The 26,280-nt window shown below is 40.4% G+C and overlaps 1 protein-coding gene across 2 annotated transcripts in view; it reads right to left on the reverse strand.

Moving 5' to 3' along the window:
• Positions 1-26,280, reverse strand: part of CCDC93 (coiled-coil domain containing 93) — a 95,915-nt gene that overhangs the window by 40,950 nt on the left and 28,685 nt on the right. Inside the window, exons 7-11 of one of the 2 annotated variants that reach the window (XM_008586827.1) lie at positions 20,827-20,927; positions 13,639-13,675; positions 10,958-11,050; positions 10,620-10,670; positions 9,669-9,755 (exon numbers count right to left, since the gene is read on the reverse strand). In XM_008586827.1, the coding sequence (XP_008585049.1) occupies positions 9,669-9,755; positions 10,620-10,670; positions 10,958-11,050; positions 13,639-13,675; positions 20,827-20,927 (369 nt within the window). The remainder of the gene's footprint in view (positions 1-9,668; positions 9,756-10,619; positions 10,671-10,957; positions 11,051-13,638; positions 13,676-20,826; positions 20,928-26,280) is intronic. The other variant, XM_008586826.1, reaches the window with a different exon arrangement.

The following is a 26,280-nucleotide window of genomic DNA, read 5'->3' on the forward strand; positions in this document are numbered from 1 at the left end:
GTGCGGGGGCAACACTGAGGGTTGTGATCCGTTGCCGGACACGGAAAAAGTCCGGTGCGGGGGCAACACTGAGGGTTGTGATCCGTTGCCGGACACGGAAAAAGACAAAAGACAAAAAAAATAATAATAATAAAATAAAGCATTCCTGATGGAGTCTGACCACTGCAGATAGGATGGGATCATCCACTTTCCCTTACCTACCCTCTGCTCCCATTAATGAAACTAAATACTAAATGTTCATTTCAGTATTATTGATGCCCACTAATGAAATTCCATGAGTTTCAAAGACCCATATTTATGTAACCTTGCTGAGTTTAAGGCTGTGCTCTGGGTCCCATTTTGAGCAATACAGTATCCCTGCTCTGAATGAACTTTCCATTTAGGAGGAATAAACAATCCAAAACCTCCCACTTTTATCCCCACAAACTACTGTTAGGTCAGAGGGCAGCCTCACCAAAATGTGAATTGGTACAACTGATTTTTCTGAAATTAAATAAAACAGTCCATATTTATCTTCTTAACTGATGCTTTAAGTGATGTTCAAATCTGACAAGCCTAATGCCTATGTCTTTATGTGAACTGATAAAGACTCTGAAATATATCGGTTGTGCCGTATGGCTTGAGACAATCCCACTAGGCTGACAATTCATTAGCTGATACCATTCTCTTTGCTGTTAGTTATTGTACACTGCATAACTTAGTCACTCAGAATTTAGGAAATCTTGGAGCAGTCTGAAAATGTCAACACATTTAGCATCATTCTCTCCATATTTACAGGGTTTCTTACTCTCTTAATTCTGATTACAGTTTTAAATCTCTCTCCCTGCCTTCCTTGGCTTAGTTCAACTAACCTTTGCTCAGACCCTACTTACATGTGGGGCACAGTAGTAGGCACTGCAGAAGTGGAAAAAGACAAAAACCTTACCTCTGGGCCCCCACAGTTTAGACGGGAAAAACCAACTCAAGCATAAGTGCTGTATCCTCCACACTCTCCCCTATGCCTAACTTGTGTCACAGAGGAAAACAGTGTTTTGAAAGCTCTTCTTGTTCCTTCTTCCTTCCTTCTACAGATGTCTGTGAAAACCCCATTATGTTAGGTACTGTGCATATACAATGATCCCAGCCCTCATGTAGAGCAAACATTCTAGTCCTGGGAAACAGGCAGAGAGACATATGAAACAGCACATTGTTAGTAGTGCTAGGAAGGAGATGACAAGGAGTTGATTCCCACACATCACAGAAGAGCCTATTTTAAGGGGAGTCACACTTAATGGCAATAAAAAAGAAGAGTCTCCACAGAGTCTTCAAGTTATACTTAAGCCTCTACTGAGTATTTATCACGCATGAGGCAACAGGAGTACCAAGATGAAATCTTGATCCTCCAGAAATTTAAATTTAAATTTAATTTTAATTTTAGGATGTGACTTGTGTAACACCTATGACATTTTGTGAAGAAATGGGAGACTAGAATGAAAGGGTTTGAAAATCCACCCCAGGCCCCCACCTCTCCTGATCCAAACCTAGGTTTTCCTATCTGTGGCCACAAGCAGGAGGTTGCCAAGAGGGCAACCCCTCCCTCTACTACCCTTCCCCAACTCCACATGCCAATGCTGCTAGCAAGTGGTAAAAAAAAAAAAAAAAAAAAGTGAGGCAGGATGATGGCATTGGAAACATTCAGATCTAAGCTTATTAGAAATCACATAGGGTCCAGCTCAGGACTAATTCTCTAACAAAACCATCAGGGTCTCCTGGTTGCTAAGTTTCCTGGGACCATCTGACCCAGGCAAGGCCCCTGGGGTGTTGTATCCTAAACCCTCCCCTTTTTCATTTCACTTCAACTAAGCACAATTTAAAAAGTCATCCATTCTGCCTAATTTTTAACAGGAAAAAAATTTCAGTATCATTTATGTCAACCACTTTTCTTTGAGCAGATACTAACGTTTCAAACCAAGGAGCAACTGGCATCCACTTTGAAAACACGCAAATTTTGTTATTCTGTAATTTACAGATTGACTGCCTCCTCATTGGAGCTCCTCAGGGCAGCATCCCTGACTTTCGTGTAACTCTACCCCTGTCCCCTACACCTGACACTGCCTGGACACAGTACATGCTCAATAGGTGTCTGCTGAAAAAAGGACTCATTCTCATGTAGGCAGTCAATTCAGTCAGTTCTCTGGCAGAAAAGAAACCAAGCAGATTTAAAATATCTCAAAAATTATATCAATTTTCTTTTTAAATGTTTTAAGAAGCCTTTATACACTAACTGGAAAGACTAAAAGGGTTACAAAACCAGGCTAGAGAAATAACAACATGAAGGCAGCCACTTCAAGAAGACAGATGATATATTAACAATTGATTCTTTTGGGTCAATTCCATTTGATTTAGCCAAATAAATTTCCTGAGAGCCGAGTAAGAACAAAAGTCTTACAGAGGTGCTACCTACATGTGTACCCAGTACCTTTGGTTTAGTAACAACAATCCCTTCCTTTGGGGAATCACCATCTCCTACTTACTCTTGTTCAGAGGGGCTGCCTATCACAGACCCCAATTCTTGACTACAACAACTGGCTCGGAGAGGAATATGTGAGCAAACCATGCCAAACAAAGGAGAGTCCTTTCTTAGGATTTTGTATACAGATATGGGGAGGGTGCAGAAAGACTGAAACAGTCTGTGGCCAGGCTTCCAAGGTGATAAAAGAAAGAGAGAGACACACAGTGAAGCAAGGGAGAAGGGATACAACAAGGCTGTTTGAGTCCCTACGGCTCCCAGTTCTGGGAGCTGATAAAGGTCTCCTTCTGCTTATACCACCATGCTGGGCAGAGCTCCTGTCACTTGCAACCAAAAGGTGTTAAGGCACACTGCCCAGTTGGTGAGTGACGGAACTGAAGAGGCACTTTGCTGGTTGCATCATAAAACAGAATAAAAATGGTCGTAGTAGAGGGGGACAAAACCTATTCTGATCTAACTGTCTGCATTCTCTGGAGAATTCCTTTCCTTTGTGTTTTTATGCATGCATCCTTGACCAATACCCAGGCTCTAATTACCTGATGAGATTCCCCAGGTGCTCTTGAAAGATTTAACTTCAAGACAGAGCAAAGGCTTCTGGCTTACTGCCAGAGAATGGTCCTCAGAATCAAAAGGTCAGAAGCAATGGTGCCAGAATTTCTTAATTGCTGGACAGGAAAATTTCCAAAACCTATTAAGAGAAAAAATTTCTTTCACAAATAAGTCCCTCGATGATCTAAAATACATCTCACTATGAAAATAAGATCAAGATGTTGACAGTCTTCTGGAGAGGATGCTACACTTTAAAGAGCTGGATAAGGATATTATAATGTGGTATTCTCCTGTGATATGAAGTCACTGGATGCCCCAAATAGAAACTTCATAGGTGTGACTGTGTGAGAGCCTGGGCTGTACCATTTTCATTTTCACTTGGTTTTGTGGTTAGTTCCCAGTATGCTCCAGCCTCCTCACTCCAGCTGGCCCAAGGTAAGCAGTCGGGTGGTGGGAGAGTCTAAGGAGGCATGGGCACTGAAAAGCCTAGAAGGCAGACACTGGGGACGGCCAAGAAAGTCATTTCTGCTTCTCCCTAAGGAAGCTCCACCTAGCCAAGGAGGCGGGTTTCAAAGTCAGACAGTCCTACAGTTAAGCCTGGAACTTGTTAACTATATGGTATTGGAAAAGTTACTTAACCTCTTTAACCTTTAGTCTCTTCATCTGCAAAATGGATGTGGTATCACACAGTCATTTACTAAGCTCCAACATTGGTGGGCACTCGATGAGGTTCTGAGGTTACAGAGATGAGTAAAACGTGGTCCACATACACACAATTTCCCCTGCATATGAATAAGTATAATGATGGAGGGGGGCAGAGGATTATGACCAAGGAGGAAGCTTAAAAGAATTAAATGAAATTATAGAAAGTACCTGCACAGAGAAGACACTCAGGTTAGATTCAGATTCTCCAACATAGATCTGTGCCTCTATTTACAAACTGTTCTAATATCCCACCTTAGGGAGATGTTGGCCAAGGAATGATGTAGGTGGCATACTAAGGACTAAAGTGGTCAAAATGGTATATGGTTAGTTAATATGTGCCATTAGGGACAGTCCGCCCCTGCCCTTCTAAAAACCTTGCATTCACCCTGGCCCAGCTTCCTTTCCATTCTTCTGGTTTCCAAAAAGGCTCAGGGAGTATAAGTATTTTTTAGTGGGGTGGAAGTATTTTTTGGACAGTCAGCCTTTTAGGTTTTCTGCATATCATAGTAATAGACTGTTCTTCCCTGTAAAAATGAATGTTATGATGCAGTAAGAATATTAAACATCAACACCAAAATGCAGAATGTTGATGCCTCATTAACACATTCTGGGAAGGGTACTATCCTTTGGAAACAAAAGGAGATGGAGCTACCTGGCCCAGAGCCTATGGATACTCATGAATTTTACATCTGGAAGCCTCTTCACATTCCTCTTCCCTGCTGCTTTATAGGAACCACATTAAATTGAGTTATATATTTCAGAGACTTGCTTTGAAACACACGGATTATTTATCATGTTACACTGTTAGAAGAACATGTGAACTTTACAAATGAAAGAGAATTCTGCACATGTTTTTGACCTCATTTTTGTATATCTCGGTGCCTGTCAACTTTCCGAACAATTGCACCAGGCAAACTACTGAATTTATTCCTTGGTCACAAAATCATTTTCATACTTTATACTCTAAAATTATTTTGTCCCTTTTTTTCACTAAGCAAAAATACATCCTAATCTCAGCCTAACTTGGATTTTTCTCAAGTACTCTGATAGTATTCTTCTTAGGTGTTCCTCAAACCCATCTCTACTTCCAAGGGTTTTATTACTAAGACCCTGATGGTAGCAACACCGATTTTAGATGAATTGCCAGTGCCCAGTATCAGCCTAATCTAGGCAGTAAGATAAAAAATAAATAAGCAAACTGTGATGGACAACCCTACAGTGGCCTCATGATCCCACCTCCTGTTCACACCTGCTTTTGTGTAATCCCTTCTCCTTGAATATGGGTGGGAGCTGTGATGCTTCTAACCCACAGAATACAGCAAAGGTGATGGGATATATGTGATTATATGTACATAATTATGGTATATAAGACTGTAATATCCACCCTGTAAGGAAATGAAAGCCCTGGTGACTTTGATGAAATAAGTGTGGCAATGTTGGGGAGGCTCATGTGCAAGGAACTAAGGGTAGCCTCCAGCTAATATCCAGCAAGAATTAGTGACCTAAGTCAACAGGTTGCAAGGAACTGAATGCTGCCAACAACCACGTAAGCTTGGAAGCAACCCTTTCCCCTTAGAGCCTTAGATGAGACTGCAGCCTTCTGAGAGTCTGAAGTAGAGGACCCTGCCAAGCTGTGCCCAACTGCTGACCCACAGAAATTGTAAGATAATAAATGTGTGTTGGTTTAAGTCAGTACATTTGTGGTAATATTGCTACGTACCAATAGATAACTACACAACCTGAGGTTGAGAAAAGCAGCCCCTGACATCTGAGAGCTAGCCTGGTACTATCCGCCAGGCTTTGATGTTGCTGGGACCTGGCCTGTACTCATAGCCAGGCCCCGGTGTTAAACATAAACAATTTCCAAGAACACCAACACCAGACAAGGCCACCTCGTGATGGTGAGCAAGGATCAAGGCAGAAACATTACCACTCTGTAATTATGTCTGAACACAGACAAAAAACACAAACATCATCCAAATCACAGACTGACCAAACATCTCCTGAAATGGCTGTTATACATATACAGTTTTGACTTTGATTCACTCCTGGTGTTTTATAGATAAGATTTATTAACATGCTCACTCATAGACTCACTCCTCCTTACAGCATTCAACTCAGAGCAAAGCCCCACTTCCTTTAATGCTCCACAAAATCACCTAACACAAGCCCAAATCCTATCCTAAATCCTTTCTAACACCCTCTCACGGAGATGCCCCACAATTCCCATTGGTATGTGTTCTCCCTCTCTACAACCAGCAATAAGCCCACCTTGTTCAACTATATGTGTGTTCCTTGTTGAACACAACTAGGTCTCCAGCTGGAAAGCACTGACAAACCAATAAAACAAGAAAGAGTATATATACAGTTTAAATTAGATATAAAACACAAAAATAGAATAAAGTGTCTCAAAATGAGTATAAAGAAATTATTTAATAAAAGGTATTAGGATAAGTGGATATGTATAAGAAAACTAGGACTGGGCCAGCCTGGTGGCGCACCGGAGAGTGCGCCGCTTGGGAGAGTGGCGGCGCTCCCGCCAAGGGTTTGGATCCCATGTGGAGACCGGTTCCCGCTCACTGGCTGAGCGCAGTGCGGGCGCAACACCGAGGGTTGCGATCCCGTTACCGGTCAGTAAAAAAAGACAAAAAGGAAGAAAAAAAAAAAAAAGAAAACTAGGACAGATGCACACTTCAGGCTAAATAAAAATGATCTCTATGTAGGTTAAAGAATTAAACATAATTAATAAAAGATTAGCTTAAATGTAATGGACTACTTTATCAGATTCATGTGAAAACAATGAACCTCTCATTTGGAGACAGTAATAGAGAAAAAAAGATTGACCAATTTACATACAAATTCCTTGCATGTAATGAAAAACAATACAAAAATAAAATAGTGCTCCAAAAATACTTGCAACACAGTTTCAAAATATTTAAATCTAGAATTCAGACTTTATTCAGATTTACAAGGAAAATATCACATGTCCAAAAGATAAATAAAATCTGTAACAGACAATTCAAAGGAGAAAACAGAGTAAACAAAAACATGGAACCATCTCCAATCCTCTCAGTGGTCCAAGGAGGTGCCATTTCATAGCTACTACAGTAGCAAGTTAGACAAATGAACAATCAAGGCTGGAAATGCTGGGGGTATGGCAGAAAGCCCCTTCATCACTGACAGTATTTTACATTGTTACAACTTTGCAACACAGAAGAGGAGTCATAACCCAATCATCCAACTCCTAGGAAACATTTCAGCATAAACTATCTGCTCAGATTTCACAACAATATTATCTACAATGACAAACAGAAACAATTTGAAATTTTTATAATAGGGAAATGTTTAATGAATTGTGCTGCATTAATACATAGATTATATAATTATTAAAATAAACATGAAGGCTAGAAACATGGAAAATGTTTAGAATGTGATACAACAACAGCAACAAAATGCAAACTATATAAAAATGCAAACAAAGGTTACCATTAGCTGAAGAGCTATAATGTGCCAGGCACCGTTTGAGGCATTTTGGTCACATCTCATTTAATCCTCACAACACCCTGCTAGGAAAGTAATAGTATTCCCATTTTATAGATACCATAGCAAAGAAAGATTAAACAACTGGCAATGAGCACTTAATCTTCTCCAATTCTTTATGAGTTTAATTATATATGTCCTTATAAAAAGACCTGGTGTTGATTCCTGTCCAAAATTACTTCCAATTTCACTCTTTTCTAGAAGAATGAAATGGAGGTAGAGAATAGACCATGATAAATACCAGAATGCAGCCATTGGAGTTGGGTAGAGATCACTGGTCAGGGGTGAGGAGGAGAAAACTCAGGAGATAAAGAGACCCTGAAGGAGACATGCAAAATGCAAGCCTGATTGGGGCAGCTTCAGGACTCCTAGGCAGAGAGAGGGCTTAGGAGGAGAAATGTATAGCAGTATCCCAGTGGATGCCTGAAACCTCAGCGTACCAAACCCTTTATATACTATGTTTTATATACTATGTTTTTTTCTATACATATGATACTTTCTATACTTATGATAAAGTTTAATTTATAAATTAGGCACAGTAAGAGAGTAATTTACAACTTAGGAATTATTTACTTCTGGAATTTTCCATTTAATATTTTCAGACTGCAGTTGACCTCAGGTAACTGAAACCACAGAAAGGGAAACTGCAAGGGACTAATGTACTCCCAACCAAAGGAGGGTCTGCCTGCTTGCTTTCCCTCTTGTAATAATCGGAATTTCTATCTACTCACAGTGGATAAGACTTAAGATAAAAATAAAAACTAGATTCCCTATAAAAATAGCAGTGGAGACCTAACCAGTAATCTTTTTTCTAAAAAACTGAATTTGTCAATGCTATGTGGCCACATAAGGGTGGGTGTAGACTCATACCCTTGCCATTCAGGTGTGTGTGCTGACAGTAAACCAAGATACTTTCCTTGGGGCAGTGACTTACTCATTCTTTCCTCATCTACATTTTCAAGTCTTTTGAGTTTATTTGTACTTTTAGGATAACCAAAATCCTTTCCTAGTCAAATCCTGGATGACGTTTTGACCAGTGTCATCTTTCCTGGGTGTTAAACAGAAAGACAGGGCACTTTAGATTCTATAAGAGTTGAATTAGAAAGCCAAGCCCGTGTTTTTTTTTTTTTCCTTTTTGTCTTTTTTCGTGTCCGGCAACGGGATCGCAACCCTCAGTGTCGCGCCCGTACTGGACCGGGACCGGCAACGGGATCGCAACCCTTGGTGTTGCTCCCACACCTCGCTCAGCCAGTGAGCGGCCGGTCCGTACGTGGGATCCGAACCCTCGGTGGGAGCGCCGCCTCACTCCCAAGCGGCGCACTGTAGCAGTGCGCCACCGGGCCGGCCCCCCAAGCCCGTGTTAAGAAGCACTTACTTGGGGTGTGGGGGAAACAAGAGAATCCCACCCCCAGACACTGCAAGCTGTTTTATCGTTTTGCTCAGAAAACGCCTCACTTGGTGGGAGATGACTGCCTGCTGTATTTGCAGCAGGTAATACCCCCAGATTATAGGTGATACTCTTTCTCTTACTACACCACCTGTGCAATCACTTCAGAAGAATACTGCACAGAGGGCCAGCGCAAAGCTAATTTGTTGTCAAGGCTTTTGAGGCAAGGGAAGAAAGGCTGGATGCTTCAACAGACATCAACATTTTAAGAGTGCAGACTGAGTACGGCTGGGGAAGGAGGAATGTGAAACAATGCCCTGTAAATCTGATTTTACCGATACTACATCTCAACCAGACTAGAATCAGTTATGTGCAAAATGATTAATCACCGTCTCCCTGAAATATTCAAGGTCCTCCTGCCTACTCTTCAGATGGAAAAAAAAAAAAAAACCGATGCTGAAATATGACTTTCAGGCTTTTTTTCATTCTATACCCTTTTAATAAAGTAGAACAAAAAATTTTGCCTTGGGTTTTTTTAATAAAGTAGAACAAAAAATTTTGCCTTGGGTTTGGCTGAGTTATGGAGCTTATCTCCTAAGTGGCAAAGCTTCATTCCTCAGCCCAATCACCAAACTGAGCCCAAGCTATAAGAAGCCTGATAGAGAAGGAAAAATATTTGTGCTGTACCTCAGGCATCAATTTATCAAATGTGATAATTAATCTGTAAAACAGGTTTTCTCTTTACCTTTTTAGAAAAATGGGGGCACTGCAGAAGAAAATTAATTTAGCTGATGGGCAAATGCTGATGGCTGTGCATGGTAAGACCTTGTGAATATGTTTTTGCAAACGTGGCTAAAGAATCAAAACCAGACCCCATCACTGCTGGGGGAGTGGGGTGGGGGAGTGGGGTAGGGAAGTGGGAGAACAAAGCTTTGGGGCAGTATCTGAGGCAGAGACTCCAGATGGGCCCCCACCTACCTTCTCTGTGTACTCAGACACAATCTGCTTGATCTCGGCAGAGCAGAGCCCCACAATCTGGCCCACGGAGCTCGCGGTGAGATGGCTCTGCAATCACACAGAGAGTACATTCTCAAGGCCACAGAACTGGAAAACCTGAACATTCCAAGTACTACTGTAAAATAGATAATATTACCAGGGGAAAAATAATTTGGCTTTGCCCACACATGTATTAACAAGGAAAGGAGAAAACAAGCCTCAGGACAAATGTTAAGCCAAACATTTGTACCTCCTGAGTCACTTGGCTGACTGCTAGATCCTCCTCAGACTCTGGCTACCCCTGGACAATGATTCTTTACTTCTATGCCCCATCCCCAGGTTCCTCCCTGAGGGTCACTAAACAGAGCCTGCAGGGGACTTGATGGGCTTAGGACTCAGGAAACAAAGAGGAGCAAATGGGAGTGGACAAGTAATCTCAGAACCTCTAAAATATCCATTTACTTCCATAGGCCTTTTCCAGCATCAAAAGAAATGATCATTTCAAAGCACTTGGCTAAATCTTTTGTACAGAGACTTTGAGCTCTCGGAGGACCAACTATAAACTCAGTGTTCCATTTCCTATCTAGATAGTGAAGAAGGAAACAGAAGACAAGGGCTCCTTCGGCATGGGAACTTAACTTGTTGTTAAGGAGAGGTAGAGTTGACCCCAGCTCTTCTGCAGAGGCCCTTGTGGGCTGTCCCAGCAGGGGTCTCCTGCTCACACGGGGTCCTTCAAGTCTCTCTCTAGAGGTTCCCCTCACAGCAACACTAGGCATTTACCAAAAGCTACCCAAAAGTAATGCACTGTGGAACAGGAGAAACTGAGTGCTGAAGAGGGAAGGCTCTGGAGAAGGTGGTCCCCCTGGAAGGAGGATCCCCAGCCCAAAGCAGGGCAGGGTGGTGCCAAGTCCCCTTCAACCACTTCCATCTCACCTCCCCATTGGCCATGGCGGTCATCTTGGTCATCAGTGACTGGATACGCTGCTGAGAGAGGAATGCAGAGAAACAGTAGTGAGCAGTTCTAACCATGTAAGATGGAAGCAATGTGCCCACATGGGTCTCTGTAGTGAAATCAAGGACTGTTTTCCTTGATCTCGCTTGATGGTATGCATCGTGATACGTGATGAAAGGAAACTGGAAGATGCAAAAGGCCCGCTCGTAGCAGCTGGCTGTGGGAGGCGCTGGCCATTTGGGAAAGCTGGGGATGAGAGTAAAATTTCTTCCCAAATGACTTGAACAGAAACCTCAGGGGGCTTACATGGACCACATACCTCTTCAGCTGCTCGAAGATCATCTTCCTCATGAGCATCAGCTTTTTCTGTAGCTGATAGCCCTGCGGGAACTGCTGTTTTCTTGTCCTCAGCCTGGAAGGAAAGATGTGAAAAGAGCTGAGTGTTGAAGGTGGAGACTCAGTAGAGAAAGGACAATATTGCAAAGAGGCATGAGTCTGTGAAAGAAGAGCGGAACAAGCCCTTGAGAGAGAATGGACAATCCAGAGACCTGAGCCTCTGCTCAAGCTACAGAGCAGGCAGTTGAGCTTCAGGGTCTGGAAAATGCCTATCTCCATTTCCAAACTGCTTGCTCATTAAATTAACATCAGGTCACACACATCTGTCAGACTTATCCTTACCCTTTTATTGGGTGTTCTCCCTATTTTAACACCCTCAAGAGCAGATCACAGCTAAAGTAGAGTTTTTTCACACTACCAGTTGAGATCCTTTAATGGGACATGATTAGCAGGTATGACTAGCATCTATATAAATTAAATAAAAATAATAGAATAGAATATATCAGAGTGCTTTGTAGATAGCAGTGTTAAGCACTGCTTAGTGAAACTTCTGTTTTTTGGTGTGTGTGTGTGTCTGTGTGTCTGTGTGTGTCTGTGTTTTACCGAATTATGATTAAAAAATAAATACAATTTTTACTGCTGAGAGTGACTGAAAAATTTTGAAAGCCACTGGTCTGAAGAATAAAAGTCTAAACTGCTTCATCTGATGATCACGCTGCAAACCTTGGATCAAGCCTCAGGCTTGAAATGTATCACATCACACTCAAGATGCCCTGGATTAACTGCTCGTCCTCAAACATGGGCTAGAAGTCTATAGTATTAATTCTATCTCTGCCTTCCACTAGCTGGATGACTGCAGGCTTGCCTCCAATCTCTGGATATTAGGGTTTTCTAGGGCTGAAAGAGAGGACTAGGATTGGTCTCAGATGCCCTTCTTGGACCATCCCAACTCTAGGACACCTTTCTATAACAAGTCTATCATTGCTCAGAGGAACACCCTAACTGCTTATCCTCCTACATATCTATAGGGGACAAGACTTTTAATCCAAATGTGCCATCTGACATAAGAATGACAAGACAAGCCCAATTTGAACACTATTTCATGGGTATCTCATGATTTTTCCAGTCATAACCAAATTGCTTTATTTCAGAATACAGTCAAATACACAGACATTCTTTTCAGACTTAAATTATATATCAAATTAAATATACACCTCGAACCTTTATTACATAACACATGACATATGACATACTCAAATCCAAAAAACACCCTGTTCTGGAGAGAATGTTTATTTAGTATTAGTTGAATAAAAGCACAAAATGGAATAATGAGAAAACCAAAATAAAGAGAATATAATCAGTGCATGACTAATTGACAATAACAATACTAATAAGGAGAATAGCATTTACAGAATATTTACTATGCACTGGACCATTCTAAGTCCTTTACATGTTAATCTTCACAACAATGCTGTAAGGTAGGTACAATGACTACCCCCACTTTACAAATGCTGTGAATTAAGGAACAATTAAGTAAATAATCCAAAGTCACACAGTGAAAGGGAGGAGCTAGCACTTGAAGCCAGACAGTCCGACTTTAGAACATATGCTCCTAGTCACTGTTGGTGCCCTCCAAAGACAGATAACAATCACCACAGGAGAGGTGGGAGCAGAGTGGAGGGGTGGTGGGAGAACAGCAGGAAGAGTGTGTCCTATTCAAGAAAATCTAGGAATTGGGTGCAGAATGAGAAAAGAGGTTATTAACAGATCTCAAGCTGCAGAACTCCACTTTTTAAGAAGCCACTGACCATTTTAGCTGGCACTTTATTATTTAGAAGGCAGTGGTTATGAACATAGGCTTTAATGTCAAACAGACCTGGGTTCAGATTCTTATTATGACACTTTAGGGCTGTGTGGCCTTGGACAAACCACTAAGCCTCTGTGAGCATCAGCTTTCTGACCTTAAAAGATGGAGTAAGTACCCTCCTCAAAGAGTTGTTCACAGGAATAAGTGGGGGTGGGGGTGGGGGGAAATTCAGAGCCCTTAATAAAGGGCCTGGAACACAGTAAGAATTTGGTGCTGTAAGATTTATGCTGCTGGTGACCATTAAGGATCATTAATAAATACATAAACTAACAGAAATCTCTGAGATTCCTTTGTGAATTCAGAAAACCCCATCCTGACTTACCTGGTTCCTCCACACTTAGCTGTCTTAGGAGAGGGCAGATCTGTAATTTATGGTTGTGTTCTATCTCATTGTCGCATCATGTTCACACCACCTGTCTAGAGTCTCTCTCATCAGATGAAGGGTACCCTGGGAGTCTTGGGTGTGGACTTCATTGTCACACTTTTACAGCTATTAGATCCCATTTGATTGACCCTGAGGCCACGACTTTTAATAACCCTTCACTGCCAGTGCCAGGATTAGATTGCTGCTTCGTTTCGCCAGTCTGCAGGGGCTGCAGGCTGGAAAATGCCAGGATGGAGATGCAGAGACCAATGGCAGCTACACATCCCTGCCACCCCGGCTTGCCCAGGGACCACAGCCTGGTCAGCAGCAGCCCTACCATCCCACCCCTCCCAGGCTTCTCAGCAGCTGCCCAGCCCAACAGTGTCATTTTCATCTCTTAAATATTCTCCACCATTATCTATGCCTTTCTTACCTTCTCTGTATTGCTCTGGCGGCTAAATCCATATCTCCTGCAGGCCACAAAAAAGGGGAATTCAATTATTACTGCAAAATCACAATAAATTTGGTCAAATGCATTTTGGCTGGATTTTTATATAAGAAGCACCAAAGAGAATTTAGGTTTATTTGGTGACTGGAGAAAATGTTTTGGGAACTCTTGGATAATACAGAGTGCAACATTTTTCTCAAGTGCAATCCTCACTCTTTGAACGAGGAACTGCATTTCAGAGCCACAGTTAAACCTAAAAGCCTTAAAAATATCTGTATAAACAAATGTGAATGTGTTTGCTCAAGCTGAACATGTTCTCTAATGCTACTTCAATAACTTCAAGTCCAGTATATTTTTTATTCTCAAACATAACCCAAGCACGTTGCTGATAATGTTGCATATTCACTTCTCGCAACCTGAAATTCAAAGAAACACACAAACACACTTCAGTTTAAATTAGTTTATTTTCTGGTTCTAGTTAATCTATGCTTTAAAAAAAAGCAAGTATAACAACACAAAAACCATTCAACCTACAACAAAAAGCATAATGCAAAACACCCAGCTTCATACACCTCTAAGTAATTTGTAAGGAAATAAAGTTACATGCAACCATTTAAGAAAAACAAACTAAGGGCTTTTCTCTGCCTTCGCTTGCGCCTCGTCTCACTTGCTGGGTCAGTGTGTTGGCCTCTTACCTGGTCTGGGGCCTCCAGCCTCACTCCCCTCCTACTCTTCCTGCCCATTCCTTATCCAACTTTGCATTGACCTGATCTGCATTAATCAAAGGCAGACTTCTTCCCTCAGGGGAAAACAGGTTCTCTGCAGCAATCTCATCAAGGCTTCTCTTCTATGGCTCTGCCTAACAGCTATTGATCCTCACCTCCAGCAGCTCACCTTACACTCTCTCATTCCATCTACTGCCTGAACAGAGAGCTGTGCATACGCTGAGCTTTTCTCCTCTTTCCCCCTACTTCCTTGTTGGCCCCTTACCCCTCAGCTCTAAAGCATCTTCCCCTCTGAAGCACCCCCCATGCGCACACGCTTGGCCCTGGCCTATCCAGCTCTGAGTCTGCACATGCTCCTTTTGCTTCCCAGATGGCAATTATGTCCAGCTGCCTGATGGTGTGTCTATATCCTTCTCCTTGAGGGTAATGATTCTGCTTTTACATTTTGAATTTCCAATGTTTGTTGAATGAATAAACTAAACCTAAGTAGGAAAAAAGGTGCAGAAATCAAAAAGCCAAAAGTATCACCTAACCTTACAATAGATTGTCATAGACTGTCATATAATTGAAAAGACCAAAAAGTCACTACTGGGCATCTAGGCATAAATCTACAAGCCCAAAGCACAGCAGCAGATCAAAGTTAAATTCTGGGTATCCACACAAATAGCTTTAGGACAGATTCTGTGAGCTGGCTTAATCAGTATCTACCACATCTTCCTATTCTACAGAGGATGGAAAACAAAAGATTCTATTTTCCATACTCCCTTGCACCAAGGGTTCTGAGTGCTATTTAGGTTCCACTAATCACATGTACTTGCTGGAGTTTTGAATGTGGAACAGTTAAATGGGGGGTGGGGGCGGGTAAGGGGCATAAAGGATCCATTGTAGTGGTACAGATTGCAGTAGAAACAACCTGGCTCTGGGGCCAGCAGCTGTCACAGTGGGTTCCTGGTTTTGCAGCAAGAGCTTCCTGATTTTGACAGAAAGAGTGTGTTTCCCTCGTCAGCAGCCGCAGCACCAACTTCCCAATTCTACAGGCTGCTTCTGGATTGTGGAGGCAGAGGCAACTTCCTTGGAGCTCCAGTTCTAATGTGAAGGTGGGGAGATGACCCTGCCTAGTTCCCATCAATCCCATTTGCAGAGACTACTGGGAGGGCACTGAGTTATCCTGACCAATACAGGGTCTCACCAAAGTTTCCTATTCCTAAAAGTGTTTTGAGTATTCCTTGTTTTCCTTTAGTCTGTGGAGACCCTTAGGGGAGAAGACATACCTTCAGGAAGATAGCCCTTATCGAAGGCCCAGGAACTTTATGGGTTTTCCAAATAAAACAGTAAACAACTAAATTTGAGTGACTCGACCCCCAGTCCCATCTACTCCTCCTTAAAGACAGAGGCTATGGAAAAACTTTTCTGATGACCCCAAACTGTTACCCCCAGATATGTAGTTCTGTGTTTATACCTCCAGTGCACTCATTGCACTATGTACAATAATTATGTCATGTGTAATCCTTTAAGCCTGTGTGTTGCGCTTCTGCAGTGGAGGGAATTTTGCTTCATTCACTTTTTTTTTCCCTACGTTTTAAAAATTGAAGTACAATTCATATAATATAAAATTCACCATTTTAAAGTGTATACTTCAGTAGTTTTTAGCGTATTCACTATTGTGCAACCACTACCACTACCTAAATCTAGAACAGTTACATAACCCCAAAAAATAAACTCCATACCTATCAGTAATTAGTCCCAATTCTTCCCTCTCCCTAACTCCCAGCTACAACTAATCTACTTCTTATTTTTATGGATTTGCCTACTCTGGACACTTCACATAAATAAAACCATTCAATATGCATCCTTTGGCTTCTGGCTTCTTTCACTTAGCATCATATTTTATCCATAGTTCATCCATGTTTTAGCATGAATCAGTACTTCACTCCTTTTTACGGCTAAATAACATCCCAGTATCTGGGTAAACCACATTTGTTTCATCAATTGATAGACATTAGAGCTGCTTCCACTTTTTGGCAATTATGAATAGTGTTGCTATAAACACTCACAGACAGCTTCATTCACTTTTGTATCTCCACTGCCTATTTCAGTGACTGGCACATAATAAGTACTCAATAAATGTTTGCTGAACAGATAGAATCCAGCTGACTTTTCTAAAGGATTCCTTCTCCATTTATCATGGTAGCAATGCTTGTATGACAAAGAAGAGCTGTCCTCCAGTGCCCATTAATGCCTGCCTCATTGTATTCCCTGGAGTCTTTGAGACTCCTTCATATTGCTGGATCTTCACAAGGACCATGATATCCCTTTACACCTATCAACTCTCAAAAAGAGCAAGTGGATGATTCAACTTTTCCTACTACAAAAGCATTTACTTTCCCTTGATCCTTCCTACAACCTCCCTTTCTTCTTGTCCTGTCAGCCCTGGCCTTTCCTCCCAAGTGCCAGCTCTGACATGCTGTGCTCCTGCTTCCCCTTCTTCACTCTGACTCATCAACTCTGTTGCTGTCCTACACTGTCAACACCAACAGAGCTCTGGCCCTCTTATCAACTAGTTCACTTCTTCATATCCTAGCACTTGGTCTTTAAATCAAGGATGTATATCTTATAGAACAGCATAGTCCAAAAGAAATATAGTGACAGCCACACATATAATTTTTAAATTTGTAGATTCACATATCCAAGTTATTCCAAACATACTTAAACATTTTCCAATAACTTAATCAAGCAAGAGTTTTTGAATTTAAATTTAACTTAATTAAAGCTAAAATTCTGTTCCTGAGCCACACTAGTCACATTTTAATTGCCCAATGGCCTCATATGGCCAGTGGCAACCATTACTGGACATCACAATTCCAGGAAACACACTAACCTTCAAGAAGAATTGCCTCAGGTCAAATTCAGAAAGTTGTCTAACTATCTAGAATCCAGAACAAAACAGGGGCATAAAAAAGTGCTAAATAGTAATAACTGTAAACTGTTCTTTGTTCATTCAACAGAAACTTAACTAAATACGTCCTATGAGCATGTCATAGGACTTCCATCATAGGGGACACAGACAAGTTGGAAGACATGTCATATTTCATTTACCAACTACAGAATGACTTCAAGTCAACTCAGAATTAAGCCTCTAATACTGTAGAATAGGCTAACTCCAGTATTACAGTGGTTGTGCTCAAAATTCCACTTGCAAATCAAATATACAGCATATAAAATGCATTTCCCAATAGTAGTAGTTTAATAGCATGGTTAGGTGTTTAAGGTAGCTTCCAAAAGTTGATTGGTTCCATAATAAAACTGAAATATTACAGAGTTGTAATTTTGTTTAAGTCTAAAATCAAAACTATGAGTCTTGTTTTTCCAACACCATACCATTTAGAAAAATACGCTTAAACACGTTTTTAACTAATATACAGTCCTTAAGGCCTCCAGCATGGCTGACCAGGCTCAAAGTTCAGCTTTACTTGAGCAACCGAGAGTCAAAAAAGAGGGAAAAGGCTAGACTGCTGACTTCAAAGCCAGAGGACACCATGGACTTCAAGCTGATGAGTGACTTTGACCCCAAAGAAGAAACAGTTTTCAGACCTCTTGCTCTAGGAGTCAAAATACTTTCTCCTTTGTCAAGAGTTCAAGAAATGAGGTGAAAAACAGAAACACTGACAGAAGATGGATGATTTGAATTCCTAAAGTTATGGTACTATGTAGGTGGGAATGAGGAATTCAGGAGTGTCACAAAGGTGAGGGAAGATAGAACAAAGTGAGTCCCAGAGCCAGCAGAGGGCCAGAAATGCTTGATTGGGGGAGGAAGGGAAGAGGGGTGAGACTTCCCATACATGTGCTGAAGTGAGGGCTAGTGCTGGGGCAACGAGTATAAAGGGACAAGGAGAACTGGAAGGGGAGGCTCAGGATAGAACCCTAATTTGAACCTAAAGGTTATATGTAAGAGTATTTGAGAACTGAAAGAGGCTGCTGCTAATAGTGATGATGACAAGGACAACAATGAGAGTAGTGCATAGTTAACATTTACGGAGTGTTTTCTCCATAGAAAAACCTATTCAAAATTCTTTACACATATATTGTTATATAATACTCATTTAATGGGAAGAGCTCCACGCAGTGCAGAGCACCGAATAAAACTTATGGGAAAGCGTCAGATGGCCAAAAAGGAGGGGAGGGGCCACCACAGGGTGGGGGAATAAAACATGCACGTGTTGGGGCTTTAAGTATTATCCAATTTATTTTGTCATTTTTAATAACCACTCTCTTCTTGTTCAATCTCAGACCAAATAACCAAAACTAGGCCTGTCTTTCTAAAACCAGAGAGTGAGTAAAAATATACTTTCGCTGAAAGCTCAAACAATATTTGCAGATAATGATGGTGACATGCTTTTGGAGTTCAAGAGACCTAAGTTCAAGTCCCAGTTTAAGCCTCTAAATAGTTTGCGACATTGGGCAAGTTATTTTTTTTAACATTTCTGAATGTTGTCATTATTATTCTCAAAGGGGAAAATGAGATAATAAACTATCAGAATGTCCTAATTATCCACTACCCCACCTCCTACAAACCCACTCTCTCCCTACCGAAAAGCTAAAGAGAAAACAAATTAAGACCTCTCCTTAAAAACAAAAACTTAAAACCTTCATCAAATACCTACCCTAGGCTTAGAAGTCAGCACGGCCCCACAAACAAGAGCTAAGGAGCCAAGTTTGGTATGAAGACACTTTGCTCTTTTTCACATTCAGAATTTGAGAGAAGCAACAAACAAAACCTGTGCCTTGCTCCCTTCCTTAAAGAGAGGCAACCCATATTCCGGCCTCAAAATGCACCAACCACTCCTGAGGATGGGCACAAATGTTCTGAATTTACTTAGCCTTCACATGGTGATAATAACTTCCATCCATGTCACTGGTGCAAAAGATCCCATTTGAAACTAAGAATTTCAGAACAAAATATTGAAATACTGTCAACGTGGTCTCAGTGAGGTGGGCAATGTACTAAATCTCTGACTCATTTTCACTAGGCACATCTGATTTTCCAAGATAATGAAAAAAAGTGAGGCATGAACAATGCAAACTTAACAAAACCCACTACATTCTCCTAAGTACTCCTCAGTGATGGGGCATGTGGCACCCACAGGATTATCTCTACAGTCTGGCTCTCCCAGGGCTGTGCAGCCTCACCTGCCAACTTGCCACAGCTTGCGTTTGGCTGGAGAGACCTCATCATGGTGCCTGGCGCCAGCTTCATGAGCATACAACCTGTCCAATTACACAGGGTCCCATGCTTAGAATGGTCCTACACTTGGTGGCTGCTGTTGTCTTAAAAAATAATCATCATTAATAATCCTTAACAAAGGGGCTTGCATTGTCATTTGTATTGGGCCCCACAAATTATATAGCTAGTCCTGGTGGTACCTGACTCAGAGGAGGCATTCAATTAACAGCAGCAACTGGTGAGCTGTAGGGACAGTTATCCCACCTGGCTTAGGGCCAGAACTAACTCAACTTACTTTGAGACAGACTAGTTTTTATTCTTAGAAAGACCTGACCCCATACTATTGCCTTAAAAAAAAAAAAAAAAAAAAAAAAAAGTGATTTCCTTTCCTTTGAAAACTAGAATAACTAAGCCTAATTTCCTTCTGGTTCTTTCCAGTACCCTAGAGGGTGAAGCCATCAGATGCTCACTCAGGAAGAAGCTAGTGGTAGTGCTGTTAGTTCCACACACCCAACAAGGCCTGGACTGTGAGACACAGCAGCACATAGGAACATCTCCCAGCACAAGGGAAGGAAGTACAAGGAAACATACTCACATCAAGGGATCAGTTACCTTAAGTAAAGAATGCAGGACATAAATAAAGGTTAATACTAGTGTCAACCAAAAAACTCAACAAAGAGAAGCATGTCCTTGTGTTTTTTTTAAGTAAAAACTAAGAATATAAAATAAGAGTTTGTTTTTTTTAAAAAAAAACTAGAGATGTTTTTAAGAAGTTAAAAAAACTACTTTTAAATTCTTAATTTTCCTAGTCAGGACAATCATCACAGGATACCAAAATTATTATTCTAACACTTAAAGTAAAACTGCTGAACCTGCTTGCATTTCACTCATTTACCTGAAGATTTTAAAAAATAGCAGGGGCATGAAAAGCAAACCACTCCCAGCCTCTGCAAATGCACCAAACACTCCAACTCCCCAAAGAGGGCAGAGCCAGATACACAGTTACACACACATTTCCAGAGAGGAATTGCACAGGTTACCCACAGAAATTTAGGTAATTCAATGCCAGAGAGAAAAAAGCCCCTGATGTTGGAAATGTCATGGTTGAAAACAGGAAACTCAATCAGGTAGAAGCCAATGAAGTTAATCTAAATGAAGCAATTTAAATTAGCTTTTCTTTTGAATGGTTTTATAAAACAGACACCTAGGCTGGGACCCACTCATTACCTGCCATATTCCAAAAGTGTAGCATGGATTCGCGACTCTTCATCGAGCAGCTCCCCTGCTCCCTGTTGGCGTTTGTATTTCCGACGGGGCTTGTAAACATCCTAAGTGGACAAGACAGCCAAATTACTGAGTGTGAAAAGGCTCTCCTCTTGAACTGGCTGCTGGATGTCTGGACAGTCAGGGAAAATGGGTCTTTTCCCATCACAGCCTAGGTGTCCACAGCTCTGCTGCAGGAGGACAGAGGCACTTAGAGGGGCTGCCTTCAGGGATTCTGCTCTACTAAAGACAGAGAGACAAGCTTTATGAAAGCTTGGGGTAAGAGATGATAAACTGAACCTCTGGTTACCTTAGATAATCTATTTATGCTTATACACTCTCCTTTCTGAGAAATAGAAAGGTCCTACCATAAGAAGGGAAAGGTCAATAATAAAACAGGGTCTTTGCTCTTAATTTTTTAAATTATGAAAATGATATGTGCTCACTGAAAAAAGTTTAAATAATACATCAATGTACGGAGTACCCACCCCATCCAACAAGTTAAAACTGTCAAGTGTCTGCTGTGTACCCTTCTCTATTATTTGTAAACACAGTCACTGTCTTTCTATAGTGCATGAGTAAACACAATGGACACTTTAAACAAAAACTTCAGAAAGTAATTTGGTACCCTCGGCTTATTTTGTTTTGTATTTATTTGCTTTAAATTATAGAATGTTACTAATAATGCAGGGATATATTCCTATAAAAAGTTTCAAACATTACAAAGGATGCAGAATTTAAAAAAAAAAAAAAAAAAGTCTTGCCTCACCCACTCTTTTCCTAAATCTAACCTCTCCCCAGAACTACCACTATCAGTTTGACAGGTGTGCATTCTTCCAAACCTTTGTCTGTGTATTTACATATATTACATGTATATAATACACACACATTTCTAAATAGATGGTTTAAAGAGATTTTCTACATAAATTAGAATATATTGTACACATTGCTCTACAACTTTTTTTTTTTTTTTTTGCTTAACAGTATATATTGAAGCTATTTCCATTAAATAAACTTACCCACAAATCTACTTCATCTTTTTTAACAACACATAATATTCCTTAACACAGATGTTTCCAGGTTTATTTAACCTCCTACTGTGGTACATTTAGGTTATTTTCAAGTTCATTTTATAAACAGTGCTTACACTTATGTAAGTAGGTTGGTAGGACAGAAACTTAGAAGTGAAATTACTGTTTGAAGCGTGTTTACACAGCCAAGCAGAGGCAAAAAAAAAAAAAAAACTGTACTAATTTATGTGCTCACCAACTTGTTAACCACACCTTGGGCAACAGCAAATACTCACAAGTTTTAATTTTTTATATATCTTATGGGTGAAAATATTTCATTGTTTTGATTTGCTATCCCCAAATTATGAGTGAGGCTGGGAATCTTCTTGTTTATTTGCCATTTTTCTTGTTTAAATCCTTTGACTGTTTTCCTGCTGATTAATTTGTTATTTTCTTACTGATTTGTAAGCATGATATATAATTCGAGTATTAATCCCTTGATTTTTATTTACTTAGCAAATATTTTCACTCAATCTACTATTTGCCAATTTTGTTTCAACTTGGTGTTTTTTGGTCCCACAACATTTTAATTTTTTATGTAGTCAAATTTATCAATCATTTTCCTCATACTTCCCAGATTTTATGTCTTATTTCTTATCCCAGGGATTGTAAAAAAAAAAAAAAAAAATACTGTGTACCATACTGAGCCTAGGTCAGAATTACCTCAGGAGCCACTTTCCATTGCTTGGTAGATGGTAATCACTGGGACATCTTCTCTGAGTTGTATGTAGAAGTCTAAGCCATAAGGTGAGCATGGCAGAGATGACAAGTTCAAGACGGCCTGCTTTTCTCTAGACTATTATTTAGCCTTTAATCCATTCAGATTTTTTTGTATAGTGAAATGTAGGAATCTACCAATTTTTTTCTGCACGGAAAATTAAAAATCTCAACATTATCCATTCGATAGGCCACCCTTCTCTTGATTTGAAATGTCATCCATATATGTTATAAATCTCCATATAACATTCGCCAAATATAACCCTCTCCAATTCCTTTTGCTTATGAGTCTCCATATTGTCTCCACTGTTCTTTTTTCAAATTTCCTGGTTATTCTTAACACATTTTCTTTTCCAAATGAATTCTCCTATCAGCGTCAAGTTTTTCATTATGAAGAACTCTTGGGTTTGATTAGAATCACTGCAAATTTATAGATTATTTTAGGAAGAACTGGCTTCTTTATTATATTGAATCTTGCCTTGAGAAGAATATTTTGTGTATTGAAGTCTTTTTATTCTTTACTAAACTTTCCCAGAAAAAGTTCAAGTTTTCTATAGTTACTAGTATCCACACTGTTCCACCACCTAGAACCACAAATCAATTCACGAATCACAGACACATATGTTAACCCAGAATACTTAAAAAAAAAAAAAAAAAAACTTAAATGGCAGAAGAGACTCCAATTATTTTAGGCTATAGTACCAGAAAAGGAGAGTGGACATAAACCCTCAGACATACATATCTTTTCAACTATAGTGTTTTGAAGTTTATCCTCAAAAAATTTTATGAAAACATAAAATGCACTATAAACTTTCACTAAGTTTTTAAGTTATTAGAGTGCGATTTAGTTATAAATGTAAAAGCAAATATAGACCTATTTTGTGTAGAACACATTCTAAAATTTTATATATATGTGAGTGTGTGTGCAAAATATATGACATGTAGCAGGTGCTCAATAAACGTAGGTCTTTACCTTCAGACGACCTGGTTTATCACTCTACCTCAAATAAATGTCCTTGACTGCTCAGCTGGTCATCAAATAATACCTTAGTGATATTTGCTCAGGGCTCTCAGTGCAAGTAGGAAGCTGTTGTACCAGCATCATATTCTACTTGTTTGTCCCCGGGTCTTTTTTTCTCCACTACCAGAGTTCACTGCATCTAATCTCTACCTGGACATCACCATAACAAGCATTACTATCAGGTTGCTACAGATAGTGACATTTAGTTCTAATTACAATTGTTCCCCCTTGATAATTCTGGTTAGATTTATTATCATTTTACTTTTTATTATGAAAAGTTTTAAACAAACTATAACACAAACTATGTAATCTCAACAATTCTGTGGAAAAGGGAATCGAACAGGGTCTGGGATGGTGCTGGAGGGTTGTTATTACAAATTGCTGCTACAAATAATCCCTAGTTTGCTGTTGGTATCTACATGAATAGGAAGCTATAAATAACATAAAACAGATTTAAATGGAAATGAAAAATATAATGAACCTGCATGACATCAGTTACTGCATATGATTTAATTTCCACTGAGCTCTACTATTATTATAGCAGTATTATATAATTGAGCTTAACTGCTATCTTCCTTAGTTACCACTGAAAAGTCAATGACCCAACACAGAAAACTGGATCCTTCTAAAAAAAGAATTGACTCCAAAACAATAGCACACTGAAACTAACAGCTAAAAGAATCTTTTATCCTACCGAACAATGACAATGTTGGTTTTTGTGAATTATTCCTTACGCTTTAAAGTATATACCTTCATATACATTTCACTTTTGACATTTTATAACCAGCCTATGAGGTAGAGGAAGGGCACATATTATCTTCGGTTTTCTACTGAGGAAGCAGACATTAATTTGTCCAAGATCCTTAGGATGGTATTAGGCCTGGCCCTAGGTACCCTGGCTTCTATATTCTATATTCTTCTATATTCTTCCCAAGGCTTTTCCATATTCTAATTTGTCCCTAATGGGCACTCTAGCCATCCGCCACCCATTTCAGCTAGCCCTCTCACAAGACTCATTATACAATCTCAAGCTGCCACATGGATCATTATAATGGTTTGCTTAAGAAATAGGACCTAAACGTCAGATGTTTCCAGGCCACCTATAAAGAACTATTGCTAAGTAGTCCTGTAAAGCAATAGAACTCAGGAACACTGGTGTCTAATTCTATGTCAAAGTCAGCTGTATGACTTTGGGAAAGGCAGTTCTCCTCAATTCACTTCACTTTCCTTATAAAATGATGTTGGACTACAGATCTTGAAAGATACCCCCAGTCTCTCATTCTTTGTATTCTTTTAATCCTGCAAAGATACTGACTTGGTAACATAATTCTGTCAATAATTTAAAGTCTGAGAGTAATAAAAAATATACCATGCTTGGGCCGGCCTGGTGGTGCACTGGAGAGTGCGCCGCTTGGGAGTGCGGCGGCGCTCCCGCCGAGGGTTCGGATCCCATGTGGAGACCGGTTCCCGCTCACTGGCTGAGCATGGTGCGGGCGCAACACCGAGGGTTGCGATCCCGTTGCCTGTCCCCGGTACGGGCGCAACACTGAGGGTTGCGATCCCGTTACCGGTCAGTAAAAAAGACAAAAAGGAAAAAAAAAAAAAAGTACCATGCTTTACACATGACTGTGCTCTTAAAAAGGTATACAAAATACCAGCCAGCTGACTTGCATCCACTGACCTTAACAGCTCATTCTCACAGCCCAAACCCAACTCTAATAAACACATCTCAGCCTATGAGCCCCATAAATAAACTCTACCTTCCACCTATAGGGGCTCCAAAGATGTTTTCACCACCAAGAGCAAGTCCTGAAAGATCCCATTTTAAAAAGTTACTGTAACTGAGATAGTTTTTTGTTTTTTTTTAAATATTCTCATTAATAAAACAACAAACAAACAAAACAAAGCCCCTGGATAGTGAGTAAAGGAAATAACAAGAGATGGACAGATGGCAATCATTTCTGTAGAGTTTTCTGTAGAGACACCCCCAAACCTTGTTCCTTTTCTATTCTCTTTTACATAAGCTCTGCTATGCAAAAGTACCTTCTGCTCTTTGAGGTCCAGCACAAGTTGTACCTCAAGTCTTCTTGAGTCTGTACTAAACAGTATAACTTGGTAGGTAAGAGTGAGGTCACTGTGTTATACCAATGAGCTAAAGACAGCCTGTGTCTTGGCCCCTAGGTGGTTTACTTCATAGCCCCATTAGCTCAAATGCTGGCCAGCACCAAACTCAAATTTTTACACACCAAATTGTTTTAAACATAGCCCCAATAAGCAGACTTTTAGCCCTTTAGAGCCTGCTCAGTTTGCATAGACTTCAAACTACACCCTTCAAACCTGTTAGCATTTGCAAACTATACACAAGATAAGCCCTGGGGCTATAAGGGCCCAAGCCACTCACTGCTGCCCCTCAAGAGATCTCTGACCCAGAGACTCCCTGTGTGCTGTTGAGCAACATCTCCTGGACCTGTGAGCCTCCTCTCTGATCCTGGGGGAGTTCCCCTGCTCTCCTCCCCATCTGGATGATGGCTCCCACGCCTAAGCCTCTGGATGATTTTATGGTGTGAGGAACCACCCCATCCTGCAAGCAAACCTGACAAAGCGTCACCC

The sequence above is a fragment of the Galeopterus variegatus genome, unplaced genomic scaffold (assembly GCF_000696425.1).
Source record: "Galeopterus variegatus unplaced genomic scaffold, G_variegatus-3.0.2 Scaffold4140, whole genome shotgun sequence".
NCBI classification, from domain to species: Eukaryota; Metazoa; Chordata; class Mammalia; order Dermoptera; family Cynocephalidae; genus Galeopterus; species Galeopterus variegatus.